General features: G+C 40.5%; 1 protein-coding gene across 1 annotated transcript in view; it reads left to right on the plus strand.

Annotated features, from left to right (window-relative positions):
- Positions 1 to 1,625: 1,625 nt before the first annotated feature.
- LOC135160811 (histone-lysine N-methyltransferase MECOM-like) overlaps positions 1,626 to 15,899 on the plus strand; it is a 57,269-nt gene continuing 42,995 nt past the window's right edge. Inside the window, exon 1 of the mRNA XM_064117841.1 lies at positions 1,626 to 2,817. Coding sequence (XP_063973911.1) covers positions 2,784 to 2,817 — 34 coding nt within the window. The 5' untranslated portion in view covers positions 1,626 to 2,783. The remainder of the gene's footprint in view (positions 2,818 to 15,899) is intronic.

Below are 15,899 nucleotides of genomic sequence, written 5' to 3' on the forward strand. Positions count from 1 at the left end.
CCAGGGTTATGTTATAATAATAGAAATTATAATTTCCCGATGAAAGCTCTCATAATTATAAGTATAATTTTCTTATAGATCATTTTATGAAACTGTCAGGAATGTTTTCCAGATCGGTCCGTAGAAATGACGATATCGTCACTGAAATTTCCCCATTGGATTTCATAGCAGACGAGCGTAATATGAATTCTGTATTGTTTACTGACCATTTCTCTCCGCATATGCAAATTTCTTGTTTCCTTATTTACTTATTCGCTCAGAGTAATTTCTTTCACAGCAGTCTTGCATTTTGTTTCGTCTGCTCCATATCGTTTGTTTTATTCTTTGCTTCAACCTCCGTGGTCTCACGAGAGCGTTGTGCGTTTCACCTTTGGTGGTGGGATAGATTCAAAAGAGGGGGAGGAAAATTTCACAAAGGTTATGAGAGGGCAGAAGGGACGGAGGATAGAGGAGTCAGTTTACAAGGCGACCGCCGAAAAAAGAAACAAGTTGAAATAATTTAGATGAAGTTTTGGAAATTTTTCAAATGTCAAGGGATTTCAGTGCTTTTCTATGTTCATTAGATTTATGATCCTTAGAAGATAAATTTGCGTTTTACTTTCTGGTAATTATCTTTATAATTTAACGAGCATATTTGAGTTTGGTGTATGGGTAGACTTCGATATCGAATTATTAATCAAGTATCTACAGAAGTCAGAACAATCTCCCTCTCTTTCTCTCTCTCGTCCCCTCCCATTGGGCTGTAAATATTATTGGACGCGCTTCTGGATAAGAGTCCAGTCACGTTTCCCTTCTACCGTATATTGCGCCCGTTCGTTACGCGCAGGGGTTTTGTCTCACTGCCATGAGCGTTAATAAAGGAACGTTTATTGAAAAGTCATCTCGAGTGGACATTCCACGGTTTTACTCCCCGAGGCTCAGAATAACGACGCGAACGCATTCCCCTTCCTAAAGAGATTGTCGAATGCGTCCGCTGCCTGATTGATTTCTTAGCTTAAGGTTAAATTATTGATTAATTGAAAATTGAGAAAATTGAGAACTTTTCCGTTGTACGTTCGAGTCATAGGCTCTGGAACCCAATGACAAGGCACTATTAGTACTATTATATCATCGTAATTGTTCATTAGGAATTGTAATAATGAATTTACACATAATTGCAAACGCTGAAAGACGAAGATCGCTTGGTAATGCTGTACTATTGGATCCAAAATCACGAAGCTAGAGTAATTGATCAGAATTGTTTAACATCGATTGGATATCAGACAGTGACCTGGAGTGGGGGTGTCTCGAGGTCACGTCCACCCGGGTTACATCAAAAACTCGGGTAAGGTTGCCAGGACGACGACCCAATAATTCCTCATCCTCTGGAGAAAAAAAATCCGTGAATCCGGCGTCGCTTTTCGAAACAAAACCGGAGAGGTCACCACAAATGGTGAAAAAAAAAAACTTTCCCCGTCTCTCCCGCAACAGACTAAACTCTGTGCGCATAAAAAAATATGAGTACCTGTGGGGCGCCTGGGCACGCTCAGAGCTCGACGAATGAGCGTATAGGCAACAGGACTGTGCCGGGTTTTAAGGGGTGCTAGGTTTCTCTCGAGTTAAGAACCCCACGTTTACCAGCCTCGAAGTCAGTCGGGAAGGGTAGTAGTGGTGGAGAGGATCGTAATCCTCCTTTTTAAATCAATCATTAAATTGTGTTAATTATTGGGAAATATTATTGAATTGACCAACTTTAATAATCATAGTTGTTTTCCAACTGAGTCAAGACTTTGAAGCTTGCTAGAGAATATTCAAGAAATTATATTTATGTAAATTGTTAGATTAACATTAGGATATTCTGGGAAGAGAGGTCTTGAATCGCTATGAAGCATCAGCAAGATCAGAGAATCCACCGGTGACCATAGAGTGGTATCTCCAACCGTCAACAAAATTTCATTCAATTTTTTGGAAATTGATCTCTCATCAGACAACGAAAATATGCAGATCAAAGTCCTGGTACATCAACATGAGATTTCTGGAGAATACAAGAAATGAAATTCTCATAAAAATTCCTGAAGGCGAGATATGTAACTTCTATAAAACATCGGCAACACCAAGGAGCACCCAGTGACCATCCAATGGGGTCCCCTAAGAACAATAAAAAAAATTCATCGAGAAATCGAAACAAAGCGAGTTGGAACAATCGTTGACTCGACGGGAGTTGACTCCACTCACAGAGACATCGCCTGATCATTGGTGGACAGCGTCGTGATACGTGCCAGGTAGTGGGGATAGTTTGAAACGTTCCATCCCCCTATCCCCCTTCTGTACCACCAACTGGTGGGGGCAATTCACCGGCAAGAGGTGGAGGAAGAAGAAGACGAGGTGAAAGGAGAAGGCAAGAAGAAGAAGACGTGAACGAGGAGGACAAGCGACAACTGCATGTACCTGACGTTGGAAGTGGGGAAAGAGGGCTAACGGGTTGGAATTGTGGTAGGGGTTTGAGGACAGCCTTGGTATCGCGGTTGGGGTGGGGAGGATTTTGTGAACTCGAGGTACTACTTGGAGGGTTACGCCGGAGGACAGGGAAGCCTCTGCCCGAGGACAGATTCGTCGGCTACTTCGATACATTTGCAGTTGAACAATTACTCCTGAAAAATATATCTGTTCAACTATTATCGGGAGAACCGGACACGTGACATTTTCGGACGTTTGAGTGAACTTTTTTTTAATATTTTGAGAAGTGATTTTATGGCTCGGATTCTCTCGTGGAATTGTGATTTCTCCGGACACGGAAGACAAATATGAGGTCTAAGCCGGTAGCTAGGAGACTTCAGGGTGAGTTTTCTCTGGTATTGGTTGATCTCTTCTCTTTTGTTTCTCCTGGGCTGATTAGATGATACGGGGATTCCCCTTCTCTCCCAAAGATATGTCGGTTTAATGCGGGATGGGCGCTGACTCTAAGTCCAGGAGGCGGAGCAGCGCCCGCGCATCACACGTTCACCAGTTCGCATGACTTTTTATCTGGTGCTTCTTTCCCTCTTTACGTGGGTTTTTACTTGTCTTGTCTTGTCAGCGCATCATGCGGTCTGGATGAACGTCAGGCACGCCCATTTCAATGGATGTGGCTGTGGAGAGTCTAGACATGCTTCTAAAATCCATAGAAAATGGAAAAACATTTGTTCTATTTTTTTTTTTGAGTTGCAGAATATTTTTTAGGGGTTTTCTCATGTTCAAAATTTTACCCACAAAAAATCATGAATCTGTGCGAACTGTCGATATAACGAGGCTGAATATTCACCCTTAGCTTTCATTTCTTTCACGCAAATTAATTCATACATTTGATAAATGAAAATCGTTGAATTATCGCGTTCTGTCTAACATTTTAAAAGATACTTGGAGATCCTTAATTTTTTTATTCTTATTCAATAGCTTCATATCATCCCATTCATTCAAAATCCAATAGTCTACCGGAAGTTCCGATTCCCTTTACAGACAAAAACCAGTGAAACTTTTCTGCGATAAAAAAAAATGTACTCAGGATAGGTCTTGATCGTAGTCTCTATTGTCTCGCATCCTGCGTGAGAGAATGAAATGTACGTCTGAATAGATCGGATGATCCTGAGGTAGGTCACCAGCCTAACCTCCCCCCCCCCCCTAACGCTCATTCGTCTTAAACAACGCACACGATTCCAATCGTTTTGGTCTTTTCCTTCTTCAACATTCAACTTCTACCTATTTTTATAAAAAGCCCCACGCCGAAAAAACCGTAGAACCAGTTCTCATGCGATACCCTTCTTGACGGATGAAACCTGCTTCCGCCCTCAACAACACGCGTTGTCTTTTCATTCTTTCATATTGTGCCAAAGTAATCCTCAGTGGGTTACCTCAATTAAAAATATATGGATTACAGGGGTTAGAGATATTGCCCATGCTTCTTCATGAAATGAACTGGGTTTGTCTCATGCCAATGAGTGATCTCCCACGTCCGGAGAAGTGGCAATTGACCCTCTCCCCAATGACACACCAATAATTCACAATCTCAGTGTCCCAAGTGCAGCGCTATCAAGCCGCGTATCGATTTTCACGTCCAGACACCCACCTGGAGGCACTAAAATTGCTGCACCCGTTTTTGCATCTGCGTATTCAATTACGTATCAAAGTCACAACTTGAGATATAATGTTGCAAATTGAGTACAAGTTCATGCGATAAATCAAACTATTTTGTACATTCAACAATATTAAATTCTTGGGAATTGCATTCATAAAACAAGACATCCACAATTCATAAGACAATATTTTCTTCAACGTAATAATAGCGTTAATCAAGGCGATTAATTAATCCTGGGATTTTTTTTGAGCTCTTCTTTAATTTCTCAAGATTTGCGGTTTTCGGAATAATTAAAATCATCGAAAGAATTCTCAATTATTTACCCGCGGTGAGGCCACAATTGTCGTGAGGAAACCCCTCGCAAAACCATCTGACAATTGATCTCACATTTCTTGAAAAAACAAAATTACCCACGAGAAGAAAAAAACACAATCTTCCGTCGGGTCTTTTATTCCCTCGCAATTACCCCGTACAGTTTTTCTGCATTTGTCATTTGTTCAATCAATTTCTACGAGCCAGAGAGAGGCTGACGTCCAATTGTGCCGACACAGGGGACACCTTTGTCGCCGCCTAATTAGTCCCTTTTCTCGTCTATTGAAAATAAATTAATCAATGCAGGGAATAATCGTAAACACGAGATTTGAATGGCAAGTCAATTTTACATGCGCAATTTTTGGAAAAGAATTATGAGAAAATCTCCAAATCGTTCTCATGACTAGGAATTTTAGATATTAGTTGGAAGGGAGAAAAATATTTTTTAAAAACATAGAACATCAATCGACTGAATGTCGATTTGATATAACTTTCACCATTTAAAGATAGAATCCCATACTCTCAAATCATTATTTCTCAGTGACTTGAATCTTATCGATTCAAATGACCTGTTGTTGTTATTTACCTTCATGAAGCACGCATTCTCCCGATAAGAATGAGTTACATTGCATCGTGTGACTGGTCGATTAATCATCCAATTTGCCTCTCAATCCCGCCTCTTCCAAGTTGAAATAAAAACTGATGTTGTGCGCAGTTTGTTTAGAAAATCCATAAGAACGTAAAAGGGAAAAAAAATGGAAAATGAATAGGACGTTAGAATCGGGAAGAAGTGAGTGAGAAAAGGAGAACGAGAAAAAAAAATGACTCAGGGGTATTTTCTGTTTTTACACTCTTACTAAAGACTGTGCGTTTATTGCCCGAGGGTTATTAAATCTTGGAATCCCTCTGTAGTCCCTTGGCCTTTCTCAGTACAAGAGTCAGACGAAAATGTGAAGAAAGAACCGAAGAAACCGTGACGAATTTAAAGTACATGTGGATAAATGGCCAGAGTATTTTTGCTTTGATTTCACTGAGCAGTTGTTTTGTTAGTTTTTGTTAATGGACTGGCTGATTATTCTTTTATTTTCATTCCGGACTCTATCTGTCTAAGGAACTTCTTCGCTATTACTTTACCCATTGTTTAAAGCATTTGTTATTTTTTTATTTTCAATGTTGATCACCGGACTGACTATTGTGTCTTATTGGCTGAGTTACGGCTCAATACGAATGCAAGTTCATATCATATCCTATTGAATTCTTGCGTATAACAATAATTAATAATAATAATCAATAATAACAATAATAATTCTGAGGAAAGGGGAAAAAAATCTGTCGAGCTAATTCGCGTGCAAGATAACGCGAGGGGACAAGCCGGCTATGAGGCGCAGTACAGGGTTGTGTTGTGCTATCGTTCAAATGGTCTCCGTCAAGTCACGTAGAGTCTCCTCTCCACCCACCCCTGAGGAGGTGAGTGGGGTGGGTACCCTCTCCCACCGCGAGGACTGAGAAAGGCCACACTGTCGACTTATGTCGTTCTTTGGACTAAAGGAGATGTTATCAGTGTCCACCGCAGTCCCACAACCCCCTTGTAACTATATCCCCCACCAGTGAACTCACCACCCTGATGACAATATCGCGTGGCTCCTGAGATAACCGCTCGTGTCATTCCTACATCGACTCAACTCCTTGGGGCACTCGTTTATAGGAATACTGCGGTGGAGGAGTTCCTTTTTCTTTTTGTGATATTTCGAGGAGTTATTTTTGTATTTATGGAAATAATTTTTTTTTGTTTGGCAATGAGTGGATTTATCGGTATTCATAGGAGAATGGAACTTATGCGGTTGAGGGAAAAAAATGAAAATGTTAAATTCCAGAATATTTGTACAAAAATTTATCAACAGCATAGGTTTATATTTTTTTTAGACAGCGAGAAAATTAGTCGGCTTTGAATTACGGTAGAATACACTGATTCACATAATGTTAAGTACATGGAATCATCAATCAATGTTAACAAAGACGTTCTCTCAAGGAAAATTTCCATAATTTACAAATACATTATGAATGTGCAAAATGTCGACATGATAATGCTTTTTATCGCTATTTTCCATCGTTTCGACCCGGTTGGGGTATGCGAGGATGATGATTAAGCCTCTGAATAATTAGATTCCACCATTCTAGCCGATTGAATTTGGAACAGCCCCATAAATATTAGCAAACTCCGAATAATTCAACTTCAATAGTTACGGACATTTTTTCCCTCAAAGACTATGGTAAAAGTAGTTAGGTAGCCGATGACATATTAACAAATAGGTGATCATGCGCGTAATGCTATAACACAGTCTAAACTCTCTCCCCTACTGGGTTACTTTGCGTGCTGGGCATTGCTTTACGATTCTCATTTCCCACAGCGTCATTCCGGCGACCCCGTGGTGGGCAAAGTGGATAGGAATTTCAACGCAAACTCCACACACCGCTCGTCAGCGTTAATCACAGCCAAAGTCATCATTACATTTAGAAAAAAAAAGGGGAATATTTTTTCCTCGTTTCATTGAAATTCAAATTAATGTGGATTGTTGATTAGCGCAGACAAATCCCCCGTTAATGGAATAGATCGTTAGATAGAGGGTTAAATGGAAAATAAATTGAATATGAATAACAAAAAAAACGAGTGTGAAGGAAACTTTTACAGAACATTTACAAATTTAGCGTCAATATATATAATGAGAATATAGGTATATTTCCTTTGATGATCAAATAATTAAATTGGAAAAAATAGGGAAATGATTTCAGTGCTTAAAAAAATCGTTTCGTGCAATTCAATCTTTATTTTCCATACCCTAAAATTCAGATGAATGATTCGTTATTGAACTGCCATTGTGTTTAGACAAGACGTCACATGATTTATCGATACGAATTTTATGTACCTGCAGTCCGCCTCCATCAAACTGTCGCTCTATACTATCCCCTCTCTCTTTTCTCCTCGTTTTATGATTAAAAGTTGAATGGTGTGTGGGGTTATCTGGAGTGAGTGCAAGGGTGTACAATGCATCAAGCACTTGAGATAAGTTTTTGGTGGATGGTTGTGAGTCCCACGGGAGCGGGCCATCAACTCGATTCGCGTCCTTTAAGATGCTGAGAGGAATTATTTTTCAATTCTTAGTTGTTCGTGAGAATTTTGAGCAGTGGCTGGATGTTAGTGTTGAAGAAATGTGCAAATACCATCTCCTGTTGATGTTGAAGAGCACATACTCTCATGTTATTTCTGTTTTATTCTCGGAACTTGGAATAGGTTCAATGGAGAGAAGGGTTAATGCACTGGATATTAAAGGAATTTCCACGGAAGTATTTTGAAGCAACGAATAAGAAGAATAATAATGATGCTAATTTATTAATTAATCGTGACAGGAAGGCTTCAACAATAGTCACATTGAAAAACAATTAAATTCTATCAGTTCATTACCGAACAAGAAAGAATAAAAAGGAGTGTAAATTCCCACTTTTGCATTTGGGACGTTGGATTAATATACAATAATAAATGGATAAATAATTGAGTATACAAATGGAGAAATAAATTTAGCTATGAATCTCCGAAAAAAAAGACAAAGGAGTTATCTGCTGAGGTTTTCAGGTCTCGAATATCCTCGACTTCTTCCTCAGTAAAAAAAAATCCTCTTCCCATGCCTTCCACCCCTCTCCACTCGCCAAGACCATTCCGTCCTAACAAAAGCTTATCTGACCGTAAGATTCGCGGCTCATTCATTCGTCGCATGGGAACCCATTCTGTCTCGTCTCCCTCACACTCCCACCCCGTCTTCTTCTCTTCATCTTCCCTCAGCATTTGTTCTTCGGTTATGGGAACATGTGAGCCGAAAAAAAGGCTTATGAGGATGGGAATTGAGAAGACGACGCGGAGCAAATCGGGTTTAGGACTGTGTCAAATGACACCGGGAATAATCTCCGTCTCTTTGAGATGGGGTTGAGAGGTCAGGTGATTGTCATTCGATGATTTTATGACGCCCTTTTCTATCGTGAATCGAGTGATAATAAAATAAATATTGCATTGCGAATGCAAAATTGCTTTATGATAATTGGATGGGGATTTCTTCTTTCAGAGATTTTTAATTTGCATATTTAATTTGCGACCACTCCAATTAGTGTGACAGGTATTTTTCCTATTCCTTTTTGCACTGAATTATTATCCACTGGAAGGGATAACTATACTGATCATCTGAAATAGTCTCGCCACTCTCATAAGGCCCTCATTATTGATCAAGTCAATATTCCTCCCAATATTTAAATCATAATTTATTGTGAGTGATCCTGCCATCATCACGAAAATCATCATTAGTGCTAGATCCTCGCTCGTAACTTCCAAATGACAGGCCGTCCCTCACTTCGAAGATAATTCGTGGAAGAGAAGTCGACGAAGGTGGGAAATGCCGGGATCCACCCAGAGGTCTCACATGAACAAGTCGATGTTTGGTTAACCGTCCTGTTCTCTCACTGAGTGGACATATGCGATGTCCATCCTCAGGACCCATATGCATGGAACATTGCGTAATTGTAAACCACTAGAAGGATGTGGGCGGATTTGACGGTGTCCCTGGTCTTTTCCAACATACCGACTAATCGAGCTGCGTCAAGGTGCAGCTGTTCATCTCTACTGTTTTTTCCCGGAGGATGAGGAAGTCTCGTAGTCTGTCTCGTAGAAAATGTGTTATCTCCTATTCATTAGGAGCGTCTAAAACACCACAAATCATCCATCAGATCTCCTTCGAGCCTCGATGGAAATATTTTCCACATTTTCAATGAAGACATTCTCCCTAACATAGATAAAATCATGTATTGGATGATTTGAAGACGTTCTCTCGTATGATTTTACTTGATGATTCGGAATCATTGGCTTTAATGGACAAAGCGTCGGTACAGCATATGTTAGGGCCCATTTGCAACCGAGGATTCCAATGAAAAAAATATTAATACCTCCGCCGACAGACTTCTATCCCATTCTGTCCCAAATATGACACAGTTTCATATGTCATCCCGAACAATTTGGATGAACTCTGAATAGCTGAATGGGGTTATTGAGAACAGAAGTAGGAAAAAGGGGGAGGGGAGTTAAAGCGGGCGGACATGTGTGAAATTAGCTTAATCTTTCGGTTCTGATGACAATGGTGATACAACGGTGGTTCGTGTTCAACATCGACTCTACACGAGTGACAAATCTCGCACCCCAGCCCCATCCCCCTTTTTTCCTCACTGTCTCTCAACACCCCGTGTAAATACATTAGAGGATGATCGCTGCAGTGGCGCAGAAAATCCCATGGGAAAGATATGTCACGTGTCAATTCATAACAATCACAGCCATGAGCTGACCAAACTCAGAAAACAGACGATTTTTGGTATTCGCGGATTCAGAATTTTGCACACAGCTAGTGGACTCGTCTTCTAATAATCTTCCTGCTTCAGATTTAGTCTTTTCTTTCCATGCGGATAACGTGATTGAGTAGAAGTGGTGGAAATCCATTGAATTTTCATTTATAAAAATAATTTTCTCCCCTGGCACTTTGCTATTTGTCTCACTCGAGTAATTAGTCAATCTAAAAATTCATGGAATGACGTACACTACGCCGTTGAGCGTTCAGATATCGGTTGGACAGTAATTTAACAATGAGCCAGCTGGCGCGTGCTCCGGGGAAGGTTGCGACCCCTAATGTAGTTATATACTGTTCTCTCTCCCCCAAGATGAATGCTTTGGTACGCATACACTGGGATATCCATGTTAACCCACACTGTGTACGTGAGAGTACTAATACAGATGTAATCCGACAATGAAAAGCAGCCAGAGAGATGCCTCAGCCCTTTTGTCACGGTGGTTCTCGCGTCAATGCCCCTGTAGTCTCGTTCTCGCCTGTTTTTTTTTTCTCTGTGGTACACAAACAGATATGAAGGGAATGCTCATCCAACCAGATAATTGGTGTTTTCTGGGTGGTAATGAAGGCATATAAATCATTCTATAATTTGAATTTTTTTATTGGATAGATGGGAATTACCAAGTTAAAGGATTTTATTAACTATTTCTGAATATTTCAGTACTTTGTTGCTCATTATTTCTGGCTGCCCCGAACTTCTTTCTCTTTTTATTTAAAAAAATATATCCACGAGAGCTGTCAACATGAAGCCTATGTTTTTTTATTTTTTCGAGAATGTAAAACACGAAAAGAATGAAGAAAAAGACATTACTACATTAGACACGCTTCGGAACATTTCCTCGAGCATGCCACTGTTAGTTGTTGAATCGGCCTTTCCGAAACGTCATGGAGTCTTTTTCCCAGCGTGGGGCCCCCAACATAGCCGGCACGTGTCGTCAATCGTTGGGCTTTGCCAACACCCTGAGTAATCATACCCCATTTTGGCATTGGCTGGAATACACTCGCGTCTTGCCATTACTCTAGCCTCATCCTCCTCTCTTGTTTACACATTCGGTAAATTTTGTTTGTAATCCCACCCTCAATTGTCCTATCCCCATTCATCCAATTCTTGAAATTTTACGGAACAAAATTTCTAGCTGATCAGGTCAACCGAGTGACGCCGTTTCGAGGGGTGCATGCGAATTGTTTCGGTGGAGATATGCGGGATTAGGAATCACGAATGTACCCGGTAAATAACCCTATTTTGTGAACACGCGAAGGTAGGACTAAAGTGTCAGGCGAGATTAGATCGTGAGGATAAGGGAAAGTGATTGAGAGATAAATTTTTTTATTGGATCAACAGCAACATTGGGTCACGTACACGATTTATTGTCCATTTGTTTTTAGTCGATCGAGAGGTCAATTGTTTTTGGTGAAGCTAAAAAGGTCAGTTACTGGATAATTACTCATGAAAATATATAATTATATGTGTAATGAAGTTTGGGAAATTCTTGGTAGTTAACTCCATCGTAAAAAGATCCTTAATCGTAATAATTCAGTGCTCTGCAACTGTCAATCCTTCTCTATTGACTGACTGCATCATTACGCCGACAAATGAATAATTTGCCAGGACAACAATGATCAGGCCAATGTACTCACCCCACACCCCGACATTATGTCTCTCTGTCATATTTCTCCGAAACTCCCACCCCCGGGTTATGATTAAGTAATAAAACATTTAGGACTAACCCCTATTGAAATAAAAAAACGAAAAATTCTCTCCTCGCTGGACTAACGCGTGACTCTGCTGGGGTGAGGGGTTACAACTTGATCGGGTGTGTGTGTGGAGACAGTCGAGACGAGAGGGCGTCACGACAGATGCAACATATCTACCCTCTGCATATTGGGCGGTTTAGATTCTACTGATTTTTTTTTCTTCCTGTGTATTATTACTTTTTTCCGAGCTTGCCACTCTCTTCTGATTCTCGTGGAGATAATACAGTCATCAGTGGGTCTAGCCTGCAACTTATAGCCCTCTTCGGGGATGTAGGATCCTTGATCAAGGGCAGTTCTAATGGATCCATTGTTGGTACATGCCGCATTGTTTATGGAATGTTTTATTGTGTACGTAAATGTCCGAGTTATCACATTCAGATCTTTTGGGGGCTTTGTGCGGGTTTTTTTGTTGTTATTGGGGTGGGAATTTTGAAATTATGAAAATTTTTCTTTCAGAAATTTTTATTTATGTCACTGGGGAAATCTTAGTCAATCCATTTTATACCATTTGTGAATGAAGAGGGGCATAAAATTACTCGAACCTCCGTGAAACTGGTACTTGAGGAAAATTCGGAGTGCACCAGGAGTTTCAAATGAAAATCCATAAAAAATTATCTACAAGAGAACGTGAAAATTCCCCATTGGATTTGGACTGCGTCCCCTGATTTTTGACAGTTAGAAACTCGAACAAACCCTCGGGCCCTCAATTTTTTATCAACGAATGAACTCGAGTCAATCTGGTTCATCCCCTTTTCGATCGAGATCATCTTTATTTGAAAGAAACGTGGGCGTAACCTCTCACAGACGTCGCGATGTCGGAACTCAGTCGTCAAGGCGTTTTCACAATAGAGCGTTTGGTTACCCCCGGGGGCATCTGACCTCGTCTAGAATGTCGCATTAAAATATGAATGCACGAACGCGCAATCTGTAACGTGGTCTCTCCTTTTACCATCACTCTGTTAACTACAGTCAACGGCACGCGAGATTTTTCTTGCGTTTTTACTCTCCGTTCGACTTTCTTCTACCTCTTCACTTTTGCATTATTATTTTCTTTTTTCATGATTTGTTTTTGTTGGTGTGCAATTTTTTTCTCCACTGGATTAGGATCTTTTGGAGTGAATTATGACGACACGAGAACGATGTCCATCGAAGGACGCTTTCAGCTCACGACCCAGGTAGGAAATGCCAATGTCCACGAAACGGGCCAGGTCTGGCACGAGACTGGCTTGCCAGATCTGGGCCACCAAGCTTGGCCCGAGGCATGGCCAGACCGGCAAAGAGCATGGCTTGCCAGGCTTGGGTCACTAAGCTTGGCCCGTGGTATGGCCAGACTGGCAAAGAGCACGGTTTGCCGGGCTTGGGCAACCACGCTTGACCCGAGGTATGGCCAGACTGGTAAAGAGCATGGCTTGCCAGGCTTGGGTCACCAAGCTTGCCCCGAGACATGGCCAGGCAGACAAGGGGCATGGTTTGCCAGGCTTGGGTCCCATATGGAACAGCATTCCAAAAATTGAATTCTCATGGGGAATGTTCCTTCACTAAATTTTTCGTCCTTTGATTCTCCTTCTTCCGAAGGTACCATTATTTCTTCTGAACATACTATTTCAGGGGAAAATATGCGTGGATATCACCGTATACCACACATTCTATGACAACAGCCCGTAAGATGGCGTGTTGAGTAGTCTGATTGTGGCAGTAGACATGAGTGTCGTGTGCGGCAATTTATTATTTTAATATTACTCTTTTACTATTGTAATATGTCTCAGAGTTCATATTCACGGGTTAAAAAATACAGACATTTTCATCAACTGAAGAAAAAAGAATCTGTAAACGTAGAAGGCGCTAAAGAAAAAACTCCGGATTACAGTGAACGCAATAATGCCGATGAGGAAGAGGTTAGTTTGCCAACAGCCAATGAAATAACTATCCGTAGTGGATCTATTGTGGATCAAATTAGTGGAGATGTCGATGTTCGACATCTCGATGATAATGCTAGTGCTTGTGGTGATAGTTGGTCGGGTGGTGATGGTGATTGTGGCTCGTATAAGCATCTTAATGATTGCATCAGTGAATCCAATAGCAGCGTTGGAGACAGGGATGAACCAATTCTTGGGGGCTCAGGTTGTGATGGTGATTCAGATGACATTGACAATGATTTCAACAAAGTATTCACTGACAGCATTGGAGACAAGAATACACAAACTCTGGACAAATTGGAACCGCGGGGAATGGAGCAAAAAATTAATCAATGGGCAGTGAAATTCAGAAGAGCTACAACAGCAGAAGCAATCGATGAATTGTTAGCCATTTTAAGAAGTGAAGGTTACACATCAATACCCAAGACTACACGGCAGCTTTTGCAAACTCCCCATTGCAGACACCTAACAACCATGAGAGGAGTTCATGAGATTCCAGGTGAATTCATTTATTTGGGAATCGCCTCGGGACTCAGAAAAATAATTTCAACTCAAATTTATCGAGAAAACGACATTTCTCTTCTGGTTCATATTGACGGTATGCAGGTATACCGGAATGCTAAGAAGGAAATTTGGCCAATTTCAATAAAAATACAGCATCCAAATTACACTACCAAACCCTTTGCTGCCGCGATTTATTGTGGGGATGGGAAACCATTATCAGCCACAGAATTCATGACTGATTTTGTTGAAGAGGCCAATGAACTCCAAGAAAATGGTTTGCGCATTGATGACAAGGTTTTTGAGGTGAAAATTGTAGCAATAGTGGCTGATTCGCCAGCTCGAGCATTCATTTGCTGCCACAAAGCTCCTGGAGCCTTCTATGCCTGTGGAAGGTGTTTCACCAAGGGCATTACAGTAGGTTGTGGAAGACGAGGAAAACGCATATATCCAGTGACCAATGCAAATTTACGCACTAAAGTATCCTACGAGACGCGAGTTCAACCAGAACATCATTATGAAGGTTCTGTGTCCCCGCTGCTCTCTTTGGATAGATTCGATCTGACAAAACAAGTGCCATTAGATTTAATGCATTTATTCTATTCTGGTAATATGAAATGGCTGCTGGATAAATGGCTAACGAGAAGTTCAGCCCAGAGGATCAAATTAGCTGATGTTCGTCGGCTTGATGGTATTATGAGGTCATTAAAAGCCGATATCCCTATTGAATTTCAAAGGAAAGAATTTGATGTGAATAATATCTCAAGATGGAAAGCATCACAATTCAAGTTTTTCCTTAATTATTGTGGTATCGTCGTGTTACAAGATTTCTTACCGAAACCTTTACGTTGTCATTTCTCATTATTTGTCTTTGCTAGCAGAATTTTAAACAGTAAGGAATTCGTTAAGGATTTGAGTGAATATGCTGGATCTCTGCTAAAAATTTGTTTCGAGACGTTACCTGATGTTTATAATGATGAAGGGGCTCAAGTTCTCAGTTGGCATAGTATCATCCACGTTGCTAATGATGCCCAATACTTTAAAATTCCTCTGAATGAGCTCTCAGCGTTTTGGGGAGAGAGTTACATTGGTTTATTTAAAAAACTCGTTCATTCTTCGATAAAACCACTCACACAAATTATCAACAGACTAACTGAGATGGAGTCTGGAGGAACCATGGTAATTAATCAGAAACACATACTGAGTGATTGGGTTATCGCGAGAAAGCCTACAACGATGATAATTGATGGGGAAATTCATTTAACATCAAATATGATCAACATCAATGGTCTAACCTTGACGACAAGTCATCCAAATAACGTGGTACTCCTAGATATTGAGAAAGTTTTCGTAATTTCACAAATTCTCGTTAAATCAGGAAAATCCAAAATTTGTGATGATCTTACTGGTATATATATTTTCGGACACCAGGAAAGTAGTAGGGAAGAGGCGTTTAGTTATCCAGACTTTTCCAGTCGAGTAGGAATATTCTACATTAAGTCCTGGGCAGCTGAAATGACATGTAAGAAGGCACACAAAATTAAACACAAATGTGCTTTATTAAATGTAACTGGACGACAATACGCCATATCCCTCCTCCACTAGAAAATAACGTAAAAATTGTTCGCATTGTGAAATGCAGTTTTTTTTTGGTAAGAGGGTATATGAATGAGGGTATATGTTTTAGTTGAACTCGTGATTAAAATTGTGGAAGAAACAAACAATTTTATGTTTTAAATCAACAATCGACATGAAAATCCGATCATCGAGGTCGTTAGAAAATTTCAATAGTGGAGTCGTTACATGCAAGTGGGACATAAATCGGTTAGATCTGGCGTCCGTGTACATAACCTTTCATAATTGCTCGTATCATCCGTTTATCGGGCTTTTTGT

This window comes from Diachasmimorpha longicaudata, chromosome 3, assembly GCF_034640455.1.
Source record: "Diachasmimorpha longicaudata isolate KC_UGA_2023 chromosome 3, iyDiaLong2, whole genome shotgun sequence".
In the NCBI taxonomy this organism is placed as follows: Eukaryota; Metazoa; Arthropoda; class Insecta; order Hymenoptera; family Braconidae; genus Diachasmimorpha; species Diachasmimorpha longicaudata.